At 40.2% G+C, this 19,326-nt stretch overlaps 1 protein-coding gene across 1 annotated transcript in view; it reads right to left on the bottom strand.

Moving 5' to 3' along the window:
• The window catches only part of LOC146635513 (uncharacterized), a 43,491-nt gene extending 25,200 nt beyond the window's left edge, over positions 1–18,291 (bottom strand). Inside the window, exons 1-11 of the mRNA XM_085347256.1 lie at positions 18,204–18,291; positions 17,552–17,893; positions 17,123–17,416; positions 16,897–17,022; positions 16,715–16,809; positions 13,014–13,100; positions 10,787–10,891; positions 10,397–10,495; positions 7,524–7,598; positions 1,750–1,845; positions 598–648 (exon numbers count right to left, since the gene is read on the bottom strand). Coding sequence (XP_085203382.1) covers positions 598–648; positions 1,750–1,845; positions 7,524–7,598; positions 10,397–10,495; positions 10,787–10,891; positions 13,014–13,100; positions 16,715–16,809; positions 16,897–17,022; positions 17,123–17,416; positions 17,552–17,893; positions 18,204–18,291 — 1,458 coding nt within the window. The remainder of the gene's footprint in view (positions 1–597; positions 649–1,749; positions 1,846–7,523; positions 7,599–10,396; positions 10,496–10,786; positions 10,892–13,013; positions 13,101–16,714; positions 16,810–16,896; positions 17,023–17,122; positions 17,417–17,551; positions 17,894–18,203) is intronic.
• Positions 18,292–19,326: the final 1,035 nt, after the last annotated feature.

Raw genomic sequence — 19,326 nt, 5'->3', positions numbered from 1 at the left:
ATTCGTTAAACATGTTTGTGGGTTTTACAGTAAAAAATAGAACTTTTTTCTACTCGGATTTTGAATTTTTTGTCTGAATTTAGATCAGCTGTGCTAATATAGTATACCAAAATGAAAAAATAACTCAAATTTCAGATATTTGAGGTTGTGCTGAAAATAATTATACCAAATAAGGCAAGAAAAACATATTTTAAAGGTGAAATATAGAGGTCAAATCAAAAGTAGTCAAAAACGGCCAATTATACCCTGGACCCCAGAGGGTTAAGAGCCTGCTATGATATAAATTACAAAAGGATGATCCCAAAGAAACACATTCATTTGCATTTTGTTATTAGTTCATAATTAATTGAGTATTTTAAATTAACAGTGTTGATATAAATGAAAAAAGGAAGATGATGAGTTTCTGCATGTCAGCACTTTCTTTGGATGTAAAAATGAATTATATTCTTGTTCAATATATAGAAACAGTTACTTTTATAGACTGTTGGTGTCAAATAAACAAACTAATATTTAAAGTTTTCTTCATAAATCTTTACAATACAGAGATAAAGAGAGTTGAGTCAGTAAATTCTGAATGTTTATAATGGAAACACAAACCTCACGATTTTTCTCCTCCAGGTCCTCTGCTGCTGTTTTCTCCTGCTGGAGCTGATTGATGATTTCAGTATTCATGTGAAATGTTACAGGAAGAAAGAGCAGAAGGAAGAAATGTTCATGTTTCAGACACAATAATGGAAACACAACCAGAGTCACATTAAAGCTCTGAATTAAAGCTGTATTATGTAAATATAAGTTGGCTGATACAAAAAAGCAAATAAATGAAGACTCTAAGGAAATATTTGAGTTTTAATGTCGTGTCTCCCAAAATAAAAGGGATTATTGGTTAAATAAATAAATGCACAAAATATAACATTTATCAAGTCTGATTTATAAAATAAAGAAAAGATTAAAATATTGAGATTTTTAAGCTTTTACTTGAGTGCAGCTGGATGTCAGTGTCACTAAAGGGTGTTTAGTGTCTTGTGTTGGTCGATAAAGCATCAGTGTCAGAATTAAATGTAAAAACATAAAAGCATTTTTTGTCTTTTGCCTTTGTTTCATCGTCCCTACGCATGCTCAATCATCCAGGTAAGTTTTCAGTGGGAGACTCTTCAGTCTCAGCTGACTGCAGGTTTCCCCAAATCTTATAAACAGTACATTTGCATAATGACTAATACGAGCACCACTGAAGGAACAATGGGCTGTGAGGTCAGATCCTTGCTCAACATCATCATGTTTAAGGAACACGTCTGCTCACACTCAAAAAAATGAAATTGGGTGGTTGTTACATGCATAAGAGCCAAACTTGCAATTTGAACTAAATAATTCCATGTTTCTATGGTGAACGTAATTAAATCATGTAGCATCTGCATGAAATTCAGCAACTTAATTTTTTCTTGTTGAGATGACATCATACAATCTAGTAAGAGTGGCTGGATCCAGGCAACTAACCACTCTTACTAGATTGTATGAGAATACAACAGAATAAAGATTGCTGTCAATAAATGACAGTTAATCACAGCATCACTGCAAACAGCAGATAAATCAGCCTAAAAAAATATAATCAGTACAGCTCTGCTTATTTTCAATGAATTATATAAAATCAGAATTTCTGAATTTTTCTTCAGAGTGTTTCAATCACCAGAGAAAGAGATCTGATTAAACATGGCAGTCATGTAAATGCAGGAAGTTAGTGTATAAAAAATGAACCTGTTGTTTTGTGGAATCGAGCTCATTTCTCAGTCTTTCCATTTCTCTCTCCATCTCCTGTTTCTCTTTCTGGGCTTGACTGATGTTTCCATAAAGCTGCAATTAAAAAGAAACAAAGACAGAGAAGACAAAAGTACATTTTTATGTTTTTTGTTATAGCATGTGGGTGATTACACAGAGGCAACAAATTAATTTCTATATGGAATCAGAAGAATGGAGAAGCTAAAGAAAAAACTGTATTTGAATTTCATTATAAGTAAATTAATTAAGCTTTGTCTTAAATTAAGAGTTTTCATATAAGAAGAGAGTATGTGTGACAACAACACACACTGTCTCAATGAGGTCAACAAATTTCTCTGTACATTTTCAACCAACAACAACACCCTGAAATAAAAGACAGTCTTCACCCTGATGAGAAAACACTGAATCTCAGAGTGACTGATGTCTGTAAAACTTTGAGCCGGACAACATTCATGGACGAGTACTCAGAGAGTGTGCTGAGCAGCTAGCACACGTCCTTACAGACATCTTTAACAACTCCCTTAATCATGAAGTCCTTGTAGAGTCCCTTCCACATCAGTCTTTGGCCAAACTGCTCCACAGAGCGATGTCCTCTGCTCGTTACCTGAGCTTTACGAGAACAGTCACGTATGAATGCTGTTTGTTGGTTGATCATCCCCCAGGAGGTGGTGAAAAAACTGACCCCTCCCACAGGTATCAGCACCCCCATTTGTATCTGGCTGCTGGTCTTCCTCAATGACAGAACTCACTCTGTGAGAGTGGGAAACAGCATCTTCAGCTCCACCTGTCTCTCCATTGTTTACTGAGCCCAATGCTTTTCACGCTGATGACACATGACTGCAGCGCTGCATCTTCCTCTAATCACATGATTAGGAACACAAATGACACAACAGTGGTGGGTCTCATTATGGACAACATAGATCTGTCCTATAGAGGACCGGTGCAACAATCCTGAATGTCAAGAAGACCAAGAACTTGATCATCAACTTCAGGACAAAACAGTCCAGTCATTCACCACTAATCACTGACAACAGAGCTGTGGAGGTAGTCAGCAGGGTCAACTTTCTGGGGGTACAGATAACTAAGAAGTGAGACTGGTCACCAAACACATCAGCAATGGTTAAACAGTCTCAGCAGTGTCTGAGCTTCCTGCTTCCTTCCAGGACTTCTCTTCCATCCATCCAGGAAGTCGAGCACAGATGCTGTCTCAGCAGAGTCCATAACATCATCAGAGACTCCGCCCACCCCCACCATGCACTGTTCTACCTGCTGCCCTCTGGAAAGAGGTTTAGCAGCATCAGGACCAGGACAGCCAGATGTTACAATAGTTTCATTCTCCAGCCATCAGCACACCAACCACCCACCCTGACTGCCTCCCCCCTCCCCTCTGTCCCCCAAGACTCTATATTTACAGCAGTGTCATTTCATGGCTGAAATGATGATTGTACACTTTTCCGCTGTTCAATATATTAAAGGTCCTGCACAGCTTTTCTTTGCCAATAAAAATATTTCATAATCCTGATAACATTTATTTTCCTATATTGTTACACGTTTATCCAAGACTCGTTTTTATATTTGTCATGGTCCGGGTGTGTGCCAGTGTGTCTCCCTCCGAGCCGGTGTCTCCACCCCTGGGAGGGGCCTCAGTGTTTTTGCTGATCGCTCACACCTGTGGGTAATTTAGCCGGGGACTTATAAGGCCAGCGTACTCAATCTCTCTTCGCCAGATTCTCTGCTAACATCAGTCAGTGCAGGCCACCACCATGATTCCCTATGTATTTTTGTGAATCACCTTGCCTCACTGTATGTTTGTTTTTTGTGCGCCTCTCTCTTAGCTACACCTACCTGCCTCCCTGCCAGGAGTTTTTTTTGGATTACACACCCGGACTACTCACCCCTCTACGTCATCTCCGACCACCTGTGGCAAGTACGCAGTACGAAGGAGGATTCTGAACCAACAACATATTCATATGTCTCCTTATCCGTATCTGAACATCTGCACTCTGTTACAGTGACCCCGACCTTTTCCTGGATCTAATGAGACTCGCTTTCCAGTCCAATCCCCGGAATAGCTGTCCTCTCTGACCCGGACCAGATTGTGACTTAGATTCAGTGGTGGAATGTCGTACTTGTCTAAACTCACCTTTGTTCATGAATATTTGTGGAGTCATTAAATATCATTTCTCAAAATCGACTTACGTGCTGTTCGGCGTCCTGCATTTGAGTCCTGTCACTCGTCTAAAACGGTCTCGGCCGTAACAGTAGAATCTGGCCAGCAGTTATGGACTCAGCGGACGCAGCCATTCAGAGGCAGGAGGCGATATTAGGAAGTCATGAACAATCTATACAGTTCCTGTTAGCCCAGCAGCAGACTCTTAGGGATGGTCAAAGTAAAATACTGGAGTCTCTCCAGGCTCTACAAGCGGGTATTTCTACTGCTGCTGGTTCCGCCTCGGGCTCCGCGGGCCAAGACTTCGGTACACCAGCTCCTCTGCCACAGTCTGTTGCCTTTGCATCTCCACCTACATCGGTTTTTCGTGATGCCACGTCCCCGGAGCCCGAACCCTTTTCAGGGGATCCAGGGAGTTGTGGCGGTTTTCTGCTTCAGGTCGACCTTGTTTTCGGTCGTTCTCCGCGCTCATTTGTTGCGGATTCTGATAAGATATCTTATTTGGTGGGTAAACTGCGTAACCGTGCGCTTAAGTGGGCGGAGGCGTATCTATCGAAGAATCCTTTGTTAACCTGTTCTTATGAGGTGTTTTTGGGGGAATTCCAGAAAACGTTTGTGCATCCCATTTCTGAGGGTAGTTCTGCGCAGAGGCTGCTGGATCTTCGTCAGGGCCGTCAGAGGGTTGCCGATTTTTTTTGATTGATTTTCGTACTGCCGCCGCCGAAACCGGTTGGCCTGACGACGCTCTGCGTGGGGTATTTTTTTTCGGGCATTGAATGAGGGTATGAAAGACCAGCTTGCCTCCCGTGATGAGCCTAAATCTTTTGAGGAGCTGGCGTCCCTCTCCCTTCGCATTGACAACAGGTTGCGTGACAGGGAGACGGACAGGAACTACAAATCCCAGCGCCGTTTACCGCGCTCGTTTCCGGGTACGTCATCGTCGCCGCCTCTGACTGCGGACTCTCATGAGTTTGTCGCCTCGGCTTACGTCACTGATCCGGAGCCGATGCAGATTGGCCGGTGACGGTTGACACCGGAGGAGAGGGAGCGGCGGCGTCGGGCACATGCCTGTTTTTACTGTGGCTCGTTGGATCACTTGATTGCTGCATGCCCGAAGGAGGGAAAAGGCGTCGCCCGCCGGTAGAGTCGGGGATACGGGTGGGCGGTTCGAACTCTGGTCAGAAACCCCGTTTTCAACTCCCTGTCACCTTGGAGATGCTACAGATCACTCATTCGTGCACAGCCTTGTTAGATTCCGGTTCAGAACAGAATTTAATCAGTCTCGCTCTCGCTGAACGATTAGGCGTTCCGCTCGTGCACCTTGAGCCGCCCATTCCAGTTAGAGCGATTAATAACCAGGTTTTCACTAAGATTTCTTTTCACACTGGTCCAGTGTCACTGTGCACTTCGGGAAATCATAGGGAGAGACTCACCTTTTTTGTCCTCGATTCACCTGATACTCCTCTCACTTTGGCTGTGTTTGCACAATCCGCACTTGGATTGGGAGGGGCAAAGGGTTATCAGCTGGAGCCCTTTTTGCCACTCCAATTGTCTGACTTCCGCCCGTTTTCCCGGCCCGGGGGAGGCTTTGGGGACTGATGCATATGTCCCCGATCTCTCCGGGGTGCCGCCGGAGTATCATGATTTGCGGGAAGTATTCAGTAAGATCAAAGCGCAGTCCCTACCGCCCCATCGTCCTTATGACTGTGCGATTGATTTGCTCCCCGGGGCGCCCTTGCCCGTGAGCCGATTGTATAGTATCTCTATGCCAGAACGCGCTGCGATGGAGGAGTATATTTAGGGATTCACTAGCGGCTGGGATAATCCGTCCGTCTTCATCCCCCGTGGCAGCTGTTTTTTTTTTTTTTTATTCTTTTGTGGACAAAAAGGATGGGTCTCTTCAACAGTGTATTGATTTCAGGGGCTTGAATGACGTCACTATTAAAAAGAAGTATCCCTTGCCACTCATTAGCTCCGCTGTTGAATCCCTGCAGGGTGCCACGGTGTTCACTAAGTTAGATCTTCGCAATGCTTATCATTTGGTGCGAATCCGTCAGGGAGACGAGTGGAAGACCGCGTTTAACACCCCCTAGGCCATTTTGAGTATCTCGTCATGCCTTTCGGTTTAACGAATGCTCCAGCGGTGTTTCAGGCCCTTATTAACGATGTCCTACGGGATTTCCTCGACCGGTTTGTGTTCGTCTATTTAGATGACATTCTTATTTTTTCTAAGACTCTGGCTGAGCATCGTTCGCATGTCCGAGCTGTCCTTCAACGCCTCTTGGAAAACAGACTGTATGCCTGAGCTTATTCAACTCCTCTCGTCTGTCTTTAGTTGTCACGGCAACTCAGAGAACATTAATGTAACAGACAAAAGTACACAGTTTACCTCTGAAGCATTTGACCCATTCCTCCATAATACAGGCAACTCTCACAGCAGAACATCTGTCTACTACCCAGCTGCAAAATGGAGCAATTGAACGGTTTCTTCGTGACCTCTGCACCTGCACCCAGACAGCAATCCAGCCGTCACAGCCATGGAAGGAGACTGTGCTGGACTGGCTTCAAGTTTACTGTATAACACTGCATGCGACCACTTCCCTCTCCCTATGAACACCTTCATGGCAGAAAGATGGGTAATAAACTGGACATACTCCCTTTGCCTTCTACTGTAAGAAATATCAGCTGAAGAGGCAACATTACACTGATGCTAAGCGTCATGAATGGAAGCCTGCTTTTCTACCAGGAGAGAGAGTGAGGATGAGGAAACCACATCATTCTGTTAAAGGACCCCAGATTTACTCCTCCTGACCTGGTAGCACGCAACTTAAGTTTTTAAGTTAGATAAATAAATAAATGAAGCAAGTATGTGTGACAACAACACACACTGTCTCTGTACATTTTCGATAAACAACAACACCCTGCAATAAAAGACAGTCTTCACCCTGATGAGAAAACACTGAATCTCAGTATCACTAATGTCTGTAAAACTCTGAGGAGAGTGAATGTATGAAAGGCAGTGTGCTGAGCAGCTAGCACACGTCCTTACAGACATCTTTAACACCTCGCTGCAGCAGAATGTTGTTCCATCATGTTTCAAATCTGTCCCCATCACATGTTTTGTTGACACCTGCCCTCTGCATTAACTCCCTTAATAATGAAGTCCTTGTAGAGTCCCTTCCACGTCAGTCTTCGTACTGGCCAAACGGCTCCACAGAGCGATGTCCTCTGCTCTTCACCTGAGCTTTACGAGAACAGTCACGTATGAATGCTGTTTGTTGGTTGATCATCCCCCAGAAGCTGTTGAGAAAACTGACCCCTCCCACAGGTATCAACACCCCCATGTGTATCTGGCTGCTGGTCTTCCTCACTGACAGAACTCACTCAGGCTACGTCCACACTAATGCTTTTTTGTTTGAAAAAGCATCTTTTTCTCTCCGTTTCGGCCTCCCATCCACACTGAGACGGCGTTGTCTCAGGAAAAACGCAGCATTTTGAAAACCCTCTCGAAACCTTCCTCCATCATCTCCACTTTATCCCCCCCACCACCACCACCATTCTTCTGAGCGATGTTTTCACTGACCTTTGATTCCAGTGTAGGAAATGTTTGCATCAGCCTCTGAATGATTTCATCCAGCTCCGTCTCAGATTTGGACATCTGTCAGAAAGAAAGACAGACAGATGTTGATGTTTCAGCACTTTGTTGATAAAGTGACAAAATTGATGAAGCTTCACACTGTGAGCAACATGTTTAAAAACACAAAAACTAAAATCACTTCATTTCTTAGACATTTTATTTAAATACGACTACTGCTCTTTGCGGCTCCTCTGTTCCAGCTTATGACCTTCAACCACACAAGTCTCGTATACTCTAAAGTCTGAAAGCACATTTATTTTTGTTACTGTCTGTTTAAGGTTTGTAGAATAATAATGAACTTAAACAAAATCACAGCTTTAACAAGGATACAGTATCTTTAATGAAATGAACCTGAGCAATATTCTCACTCTTGTCTTTGTCTCTTCACACACAGTTAATCACATCAAATGCAACTGTAACCCAGTGAGTTTACACGACTCAGTAATGCACTACAACATGTTATTGTTAATTGGGATTTATCATTACTCTGTTAATCACTGAGTTGATCAAAAATAAATCAATAATAAAAGATAAATACTATAAATATAAGAATAAAACCCAAAGAGTATATTTAACACCCCTACTGGTTAGGAAGGAACAAGCCCCGCCTTCCCCTGCTCTGTACCGTCACGTGCTCAGACACAGAGAGAGACGGAGGTGCACGAGACCATCACTGATTTTCACCACCAAGCTTTTCGCTGGAAAATAACTATTAACTTGATAAATTGAGCAAATATCCATACCGGAGATCTGCATGGACCTTGGAGAAACGGACCTGATTTATTGTGAACATTTCGGACCTTGAAACCATCGCGGTGAGTCAGAAGCTGTTAAGCTAACCTTGAAGCTAAAAAGCTAACAAGAAGTTAACAGGGAATATTAATGGCCCGATTTCAATGTTGTAGATCTGCGCGGGAGCGGATGAAGTGGACAAGATCCTCTCTGAGAGTTGAACAAGATCCTCTCTGAGAGTTGAACAAGATCCTCTCTGAGAGTTGAACAAGATCCTCTCTGAGAGTTGAACAAGATCCTCTCTGAGAGTTGAACATTAGAAGTGTGCTGGTGAGTTAAACTGGGACTGGGCGAATCAGGCTAATTGAAAAGCTAACTAGCCTAATGCTCATAGCTGTAGCTGACCACGTTTTCACTGTGGGAGAACACACGGGGTTTCTCACTGAGTTCAGCCATTTTGAGCACTCAGCTTGTGTGCTGATGATGTTCTAGTATTACTTGTTGAATATTAAATGCACTAAAATTAGATGATGGAATAAGTTAATGTTGATCTTAAAGGTCATGAATCTACTTTATTTTGTTACATTTGATGCTCGAGCGGCACTGGATAGATGTCCGTGTGTATTCTTACTGTGCTGATACGTTACCACATACTGTAAAACTGCAGCCTGTGGGTTTTTGTATATTCTTTTGGTAATTTTATTCTGTACATTGAGTGTAAATAATATATTGCTTCATTGCTATGCAGTGTAAAGCAATGCTCCTGTAATTCAGTTAAAGGGCAATACTGTAAAAAAATAATCTACCATAGTTTATGGTTTATTTCTGATTTCTGATAGAAATGTGCACCTTGACGATAGAATAAGCTGATTGTGATTTAAAGATTGCATTCATGATTAAGATGCACTGTATAGACTATAGTTAGAAATTAGAATTAATGTTTTGTGCTTGTTTTGTTATAGCACTTACATTATTTACACATGGCCATGTATATCATTAGAGTGTGAACTGAATTAGTAATAGTCCTGTTGTTTACAGGCTAGGTTTTTTATGGGATCGTGAGACCTGGATCTCTTCCTGACGAGGAAGATGGCGAGCCTTTCCCTTTGAACCGAACCGAACCACAGCCATTCTGAGTTGGCCCAGAAGGGCAGGTTGCTCTTCTCTCACGAACAATTGCAACAGTGCGGTAGGACGAAATCGCACCAATCACAAACTTTTGACCTGTTGGATTTGACTTGACTGAACACTGACTATTAAGCCGGCAAGACTGACATATCTGAGCTCAGATAGGATTCTGACTGTTATTATTATTGCTGTCACTGTATTTTATTTTATGTTTTCATTCCTGTTCATAAAATGCTGTTAAATTGTTGCTAAATAGTTTAATACAATTCATAGCAACTTTACCTGTGGCTCTAGTCATTCTTCTCCACGCAACTCCCTTTATCCCTCCTGCGAATCTAGCTATTGGCCCATTCTCTCCATCTTACTTTAATTTCCCCTACCCTATCCTGTACTTGGCTACACAACAATAAACAGAAGTTTTAAATCTCACTTCACTTACTGCTATTTGATCAGGTGTGTGATAACGTCAATATTTAATATAGAAGCTCAAATTTCAACAACATAAAATGCTGTCAGTTTAGAAGATAAAATTAACATAAGAACATATAAATATTCAGCTCTGGCAGACTGCTACATATCAAATTTGATGACACACTGATTTTAGGACAGACTTTTTTCTTCTTTGATGTGGAGCATTTTTTACAGTGTGTCATCATGTTTTTGCCATATCCACAAAATCTCGGTTAAAGGAAGATGACTGTGTTCATTTACTGAGATCCACAGTTTGTATATCATAAATTCTTTTTCTCATATTTTAGACATTTAGATTTAGATTAGTTTATTTATACAGTTGAGTGTGATAGTGAGTAAATACTGATGTTTACAATTATGTTCAATATGTATTTGTTGTGCCTGAAAATGAACAAATAAATGAATGAATGAATGAAATGAATGAATTATACTTTTCACAAAGAGAGTTGAATCAGCAAAATCACAATGTTTATAACTGAAAGACAAACCTCTGGATTTTTGTTCTCCAGATGATTCTTCAGTTTCTCTGATGCTTCTTTCACCTGCTTGAGCTGATCGATGATTTCAGTATTCTTCTCTAACTGCAGCTGAAATGTTACATGAAGAAAGAACTGAAGGAAAAAACGTTCATGCTTCAGACACAATAATGAAACACAACACAATGAGTCACATTAAAGCTGTATGATGTAAATTTAAGGGAGCTGATGTTAACAACATTAAGTGTTGTGGGATGATGTCAACAATCTTGCAGTGGTAGGATTTCAAAGTTGTGTTTGGTTAATGACACAGAAACTGCTGCTGGACAAAACTGCAGGAATATAAGTGCACAGGTCTGTGATCATTGGGAGGATGACAGCATCACATGTGTCCATGTTTACCTCTGTGTGCTGAGAGATGCTTTCACTGACCTCTGAGTCCAGTGTAAGAAATGTCTGCATCCGCTTCTGAATGAATTCAGCCTTCTCTAACTTAGAGTTGATCATCTGTGAGAAAGAAAGACAGACAGATGTTGATGTTTCTGCAGCGCTTTGTTGATAAAAGTGCCAAAATTACTGAAGCTTCACACTGTGAGCAACATGTTTCCAACAATTGTGTCCCCTTACACAGTCTGATTGGTGTGTTTTTTATTGTACTATTATTATTGTATTGTATTATTATTGTATTATTATTATTACATTGTAGCCACAGCCACCCTGGGGCGCACTGACAGAGTTTGATGTGCTGCGCTGCTGCTCCAGAGGGAGAGAAAGTACTTCCAGGTCAGTTTTTTGTTATTCCCTCATCCTGTAAGCTGTGTTCCTGTTTGCAATCCTTCACGGTGATGCTCCGAATGTTAAGTTAATGTCTGAACGTAAGTTACCTTTAATTTGTTGAGTTGCAAACTCAAGTTTTGCCGCGGCTTTGACTTTCTACCGAGTCATAGCGGCGCAATTTCACGTGGTGATTAAAGGCTTGTGCCACCAACTGCTGCCATAGTGTAGTACTTCCATTCAGCCACACGATGGCGCCATTAATGATGGTTATAGCCGGTGAATGTCTATGTTTGTAGTATGACATCACCACTGTGTTTAATCTGAGTTCTCTGTATATTTGAACCAAGTAATGTAATATTTACATAATTTGAGTTTTTATATATTATGTCATGGACATTATATGCATAGATGGATGTGTAACTTTATAGTTTGAGTTTATATTAGTTGAACCACTGTTGCTGTAATATATTTGGTCTAACAATAACTTATTATTTACTACAGACTATTGGCTACACTGAGCTTTGAGGTGACAATAAACCAGCTGACTGTGACAGTTCAGCAATGTGGAAGCCTCTTGTCCTCTTTCCTGTGTTCTGACCAACACACCCTCTTGTTAGCTGCTGAACCTAAAATAACTAGCCCTGACCTATTACTCCTCAATAAAGACAGAGACAGACAACCATCACATCTATGAGCAATTTAGAATCATCTGCTAACCTAACACCACTAACATGTCTTTGGACTGTGGTGGGAATCTGGAGAGAACCCGTGCAGACACGGGGAGAACACGCAAATCCAGTCAAGATGGGGGATTTGAACCCAAGACCTGCTTGCTTCTTGGAAATGGTGTTAACCACCATGCCACAGTACAATGTTTCAGTGTAGGCCTTAGATAACGGACAGTCTGGACTAGTCATTAAACAGCACTGGTTGAACAGTCTCAGCAGTGTCGGCGCTTTGCATTATGGATGAGGAGAGCACAACTTTCTCCTCCAGCATCTCCACTTTCTACTGAGGCAGCATCAAAGTGTGCTGAGCAGCTGTGTCTGCATCTGGTTTTACAGCTTCAGGGCCTCAGAGAGGAGATCACTGCAGAGAAGATCACCAGGACTTCTCCTCCATCCATCCAGGATGTCGAGCACAGATGCTGTCTCAGCAGAGTCCATAACATCATCAGAGACTCCGCCCACCCCCATCATGCACTGTGCTCCCTGCTGCCCTCTGGAAAGAGGTTTAGCAGCATCAGGACCAGGACAGCCAGATGTTACAATAGTTTCATTCTCCAACCATCAGCACACCAACCACCCACCCTGACTGCCTCCCCCATCCCCTCTGTCCCCCATGACTCTATATTTACAGCAGTGTCATTTCATGGCTGAACGATGATTGTACACTTTTCTGCTGCTTTTGTTGATGTTCAATATATTTAAGATCCTGCGCAGCTTTTCCTTATTAATTTCCTCACTAATAAACTAAAATATTTATTTTTTATTCTCACATGGATCTTTCTTGCATTTTATGCCTTTAGACATTAATTTTATTTATTTATTTTTATATTTGATGATGAGTAAATGCACTGGAATTTCATTCTGATGTGCACTAACTGTTCCGAATGACAATAAACTGGCGATTTCATTTAATTCTGACACATTTCTGCAAGCCAGTCCTTTCTTTGAATTTCAACGTGGATTATAAGTTTGTTTAATATATAGAAACAGTTACTTTTTTAGACATTTGTTACAAAATAAACAAAATAATCTCCTTCATAACTTTACAATACAGAGATAAAGAGACATTTAATAGGGACACACTCACACACATGACAAATATATACCAAATAACAAATACAAACCTCTTCTTTAATGTCCTGCAGATTCTTTTCAGCTTCCTCCCTCCTCTTTTGTTCCTCCGGAAGTTTCGACGTCCAAGTTATTGGCCACTAAGAGATGGCAGACAAGCCAAGTACAAAGACTTCGTTACTGTACTTCAGTATAATTTTTCAGTATCTTTACTTGAGTATTTTTCTGAGATCCTTTTAGTTGTACTCACATTTTTAAACAAATATCTGTACTTTTGACTAATTATATTTTCAGAACAGGCTTGTTACTTTTTTTTTTACGCACTGCTGAGGAGTCATTATTTTACATCACTGTGAGCCTTCAAATATCAAACTGATTTGAGCCAGGAGATGTCGCATAAAAAGAGATGACATGTGCCAAAGTCAGAGGTTAAAGTGGACCCCTAGTGTGGCATCTCTTCATCTGAGCATCTGCTTTTTCCTTGCCACACATTGACCTACTTTGATGGGATTCAGTAAGAAACTTAGTTATATTTGTGCTGTGATTTGCTTGTAGCGGCCGTTATGTTGTAAAACAGCGCTGATGGCAGCAGCTGGTTGCACAACTTGGTACACTCGGCCAGAGGAGGAAAAATCAGTTTGTGTTGGTCCCGTGACTCAGAGTTGCTCTCCTCCACACAGTGCTCATTTGTAAAGTGCTTTAAAAACCCAAACGTTTGAGTGCAGCTAGACAAAAAACAAACAGCACAAATGTAGTCAAATAAACTGATTTTTAGTTTTACTGTAGTTATTTTCCTCTCAGTTCTCGATTCTCTCACTAGTTAGCTAATGTTAGAGAATTGTGGATCAATATGATTGTCATTGTGTAAGATGATTACATCTTTAGGATGAATACTGACTTCTGTTTCCTACACAGACACACACACACCACTGATCACATCACATGCTCATAGAGACACACACATCAGATGTTCTCTGTTGCAGACACACATGACACATGTTCACATGTGAGTGTTTTATCTGTTGCATGATTAATGAGATGTTTGTGTGACCACAGAGTTAATAAAAGGCTGTAGGAGAGGCTGGCTCTTGGGAGTTGTCTGGGATCAGGTGAGGAGCTTGCAGCTCCAAGACCCTGGTCCAATCAGCTCCCCTTGCAAGTTAAAATGGATCGAGCTCTGTCTTGCTTTGTTCACAGGAATAAGTCTAAACCAGCAAAGCGCAGACCTAACAGCTAACAACATAAACTAATGTAAGTCTATCAGCCGCAAACAACCAACCACATGACGTCATGTACCAAATTGACAGAAGATGGCGCTAAACATGTTTTTAAAACTTTAAGCCCTTGTTTCTTAAATCCAGCTTCACAGTTACATCTATGTCAGTGTTTGAGGGCTCTGTGTGTAAATTAGCCTTTATATGTGCAGCTGTCAAGTCATCTTAAAGGTCCAGCTGCTGTTTTTCACAGGGAGAGAAAAGAAAGAGATGACTTCACTCAGAGATGGAGAAATCCCACTTTAACCTCTTCTATTCTCATCTTCTGTTTAGAGGAAAAGTCAAACCCTCTACAATGGAGACAACAGAAAATAGAGTTTTAAATTTTTCTTTTTTTTGTCTGCTCAATCTCTTCTTAAGTAATTCAAGCTAATTAAATATATTAGAATTAAAATTTATACTCAACTTATATTTGTATTCCCATTTACTGATATTATTTCATTATTATGTAGCTTTGAACAAAATAGCTGGTAACAATGCCCTCCAAGGAGCTGCTTTTACTTTCTTACTTTGAGTAAATTTCAGTCTGTATTTTTTACATTTACCCGTTTAAATAGCCTGAATCAGTAATTTAACTTTTACTGAGTATTTTTCTAACACAGATCTCTGTACATCTACTTAAGTACAGAATATCTCTACTTTTGTCACCTCTGGTGCCATTATTAGGATGAAGATTTGTGTCAGTGTGTGGGATTGTCCTCCTAAGGTTTTTCTTGTTAAATGGTGATTATGGGTAAGTGCATGTCACGGACTGCCGGGGCAGACCGTGTGGAGTGAGTAGAGGACCCAAGAGCAGACAGAGGTGAGGACACAAAACTGGATTTCGAACGAAAAGCGAGCCTTTATTGTGGCTGAGGACAAGGAGTGCAAACAAGGCAAAAGCGTAGTGACAAAACTAAACTATAACTAAACTGGGAAAGTGATACCAGGATAAACTATGAAGACACAGGAAACCATAACTATGACTACAAGGACTGGCTGTGACAACATGGAGGGTGGGAACACAGACGACGCGACACAGACTGTATGAAACACAGAGACTAAATACACATGAGGGATGATCAGGGGAAGTGGCCACACATGGGAGCACAGCTGACACACATGAACCTAACGACAGGACAGGAGAAGTGAAACTGAATACACTGACAATGAATACAGACTTACAAAGTAAAACAGGAAACATGGAGATTAGACATGACAAGAACTAAACATAACCACGCAGACATGACACATGAACCAGGCGGACTTAGTACAGGGGGAGATGACATAAACAACTAAGGAACAAAACTAAACTGCAATCTGGAAATTAACTAGGTGAACTAAGCTAGGTGCAAATGAATACAAAAGATACATGAAACTCAAATACTGGGTCGCTCGACCCAGGACCATGACACCGCATTTTGGGGTTTGTTATGGAGTAATACAAAACTAATATAACACATAGTGTAATGGATTACTTACTGCGGGTAATAAATAATGTAACACATTAGTTTAAAGTGTAATGTGAATTACAAAATGAGCGCAACACTGATTAAAGCTACAGTTAATAAATATGAGATAAAACGCAATCATGAGGTAGTGTCAATGGAAAATTGTACTGAGTAGTCAGTATAAGCTTTTAGTGATATAAGTTTATTGATGATAGAATACTGCATGATGGCCTTTTCCTTGTTTAGAACTGATTGTTCTTTTGATTGCTCAGAACTGATTGTTCTTTATGAAACGTGTTCTGATATTTGTATCTGAATCTTTCCACAGCGATAGTAAGAAGTTGAACAAGCAGTTCTGACCTCGCACACACACACACACACATGCTCATGTCACTGAACGAATGTATTCATTTCGCTTGTATAAATAAAGAACGCAGACGGTGACAGAGCGCAAGTCTGTGAGTGTCTCTTACGTGTAGGAGTGCTCTGTCACTTGTCCTCGCGAGTAAAGACAACTGCAGTGTTTGTGTTTTCTAACTCAAGTGTCTCAGCTGAAGAACTGCGGGGTGACTTTAAGAAATCCCCTGTGAGGTAGAAAAACTTGTTTTTCATTGCTGGGTTGTATTTTTAAATCAATATGTTTCTTTTATGTATGAGCACACCTACTGTCTCTGTTGGTGATGTGTGAAGTCCAGGAAAAGCTTGATTATATAAAATAATTTCATCAGTAGCAACATTTTTACCAAAACAGAGACTGGTGTGACATTACTGAAGTAGTAATCTAATAATGATGAATGAAATCACACTGATGTTTTCACATTGTTTCTGCTTCATTCCTTTAACATCAATAGAGAATTCTTTCTACTCAACCTTAGTAAATGCCCATAATGCACATGATGTCTGTGTGGTAACCGTGTGCAGTTTTTTTTCTTTTTTCTGTTAAGCATTATTTCAGATAGTTTTATTTTGAAATTAGGATTAATATTCCATTTCATTTCTGTAAAACAATGAACATCTTGATATTTAATTTGTTTGTGTTTATCTACTCACGCATGAAGTCTTATTCCTAGTTTTGGGAGAAGAGCCTCTCAGAGGAACTTCAGCACCTCCCACATCAGTCTGATCCTCTGGGCTTCTGTTGTTCTCTTTTTGAAATTAAAAATAAATGAGAAGGAATGAAAATGAAAACATTGATTTATAGTAGAGGTAGGAAAAATTTATCAGTGACTCACTGTGTTTCTTCATTCTACATAAAAGGACAGCAGCTGATGAAATTAACAGCATGATGCAAAGAGCCAAACAAACAGCCAAACCGATGATGACAGAGGGAGAACTGGATGGGACCTCAAAGAAATCCTCTGAAATGGTAAAAAAAACAAAAAAAAAAACAAACTAGAAATCTGGACTTCATATGTTCAAAAAGTGTTTCTATCATGAATGCAATAATATAATTTGAACCTGGAACATGTATGTGTGTCTCTCTGTTCTGGCTGATTTTCTTCTGTTGGACTCTGCAGGTGATGTTGTTGCTGTGTCTCTTCTCCACAGTCACTCTGCTGCTGACAGTATAGAGGTCATCAGGACCTCTGAGGGTCTCTGTAGGTCCAGCAGAGAGGAGGTTTCCCTCACCGTCCAACCACAGCAGCTCAGGCTCTGGATACCAGCCTGCAGACTCACACTGTAACACCACTCCTCCTCTATTTTTGTCAATCCCTGATAAACTGATGACAGGTGAGGTGGCAGCATCTGATGCTGAGCAAAGAGTTTACAAAAAATGTTAGTGGGTGAAAAAACTCCTAATATGGACAGTAATTCACAATCATTAAATTATTAATATTACAAAATTCTGATGCATTTAGCGTGTTCTCTTTTCTGAAGTCTACTTACCAACCACAAGCTTAACAAAAGATTTTTTCCCCATTAAAGGAATGCTGCATTCATATGTTCCTTCATCAGAGAGTTTTACTCTGGAGAGTTTCAGTGAAATGTTTCCACGCTTCAGTTCATTGATGAACAGTGATGATCTTCCCCTGTATGAAGGATTTCTTGTATTCACCAGATCCTGACCGGATCGCCACACATGGACAAATCTTGGGTTCAAGTCAGATCTTGTCCACTCCAATATCTCAGCTGTCACATCCTCTGCAGGCTCCACGTGACACGGTAAAATAACATCATCATCAACTAATGCAACTACTGGTTGATGTGGACCAACCACCTGAGACTCCACTATAGACAGGAGGAAAAACAAAGAACGAAAGAAAGAAAGAAAGATAGATGTGTTTTTTCATTTCTGCAGCAGGTGTGAATGTATATATATATAGTTAAAGATGACACTCAGAGCATTATTTTTCTTTCTCGTTTTAAAAACTTTGATGAAGAAACCTGTTTCACTAAATAATTAAATAAACACTTGCGGGCAGGCAACAAATCATAAAAATCAAACTATTAACTACTGTTTGTACCAAATGTAACATATTTACTATTTTATTTATATGCACTGTAATAAAAAATATTACGCATGTAACATCAAACTTACCTCGATTTAAGTGTATTAGAAGATGGAAAATGAAAATACTGAAGACTTTGGCTGGAGAAAGGGAGAGTCCATCTTTCTGTGGAAGCATCCTTCTCTGAAAATACATCAAAATAAATACAAGTGTGGCCACAAGAGGTCATTAAAATAACTTATTCAAGACTAAAAACATATTTTACATGTTACATGTTTTAATATGTCAAGTACTGTCATGAGGCCTTCAACATGCACTTAGCACTATAACTTTCCATTAACTCCAGAGTTAAGGCACCAGACATTTTGTTACTGATTAAAGTGAACACATTACTTCACATTACTTCACATTAGTGCTAAATTGCAGCCTGGAGAATAACTTTTGGTCAGTGTCATCTTTAGCTTTGAGATGAACTCTGTCTGCTGCTGATTGTTTTGATTGTGTAATGGGCCTCAAAGAAAGCTTAGCTATCAGATAATAAGGTTTCATAAATAGGTACTGTATTGATCCACAAGGGAAATTGGTTTGTTACACCAGCAGGATAAAGAATAAAAATAGTGCAATCTGCAATAAACAACAAATAAATACAAAGTGATCGGATCAAAATCTGTGTTTATAGATTACAAGTTCAGAGTTGGATAACCATATCTGATGTTTGCACATGTTCTCCTTTATTTCAAAAGATATCCATAATAAAAGTATTTTAAATTTTATTATTTATTGTTTTCCATCTCATAATTTTCAGCACATGGACAAAAGCTGGCCTCACCATAAAATCCATAAAATGGCCGTTTATGAAAAGTTGGAATCACAGCTGGTAAACTTCAGCCAACAGAGACAGTTTGCTGTGAGTGTAGACTGCAAATTGACTTTTTAGCTGCTTGACTGTGCACAGCTGCTGTAAATCAGTCAAATATAAAATATTTACAATGTTTTAATGCCTTCAGTTTTCTTTACACAAACAGAAGAAAAAATACTTGGAAGAATGACTCTGCACAGACCTCTACAGTATACTTTCACTTTCAAAACTTTCTTTTCTGCTTTCAAATGAAATATTTTAAACCTGTGTCATTCGTTTGTAAAATGTTTAATTACATTTACACGGATTTATTTATGTCAGTGAAATAAATTATACTATAATCAGACTTTATA

The sequence above is a fragment of the Diplotaxodon limnothrissa genome, linkage group LG3, assembly GCF_057381915.1.
Source record: "Diplotaxodon limnothrissa isolate DT_005_m linkage group LG3, D_limnothrissa_male_GT1.1, whole genome shotgun sequence".
Taxonomy (NCBI): domain Eukaryota; kingdom Metazoa; phylum Chordata; class Actinopteri; order Cichliformes; family Cichlidae; genus Diplotaxodon; species Diplotaxodon limnothrissa.
Note: the sequence above shows the minus strand (reverse complement) of the source record. Positions and strands in the feature narration are given on the sequence as shown.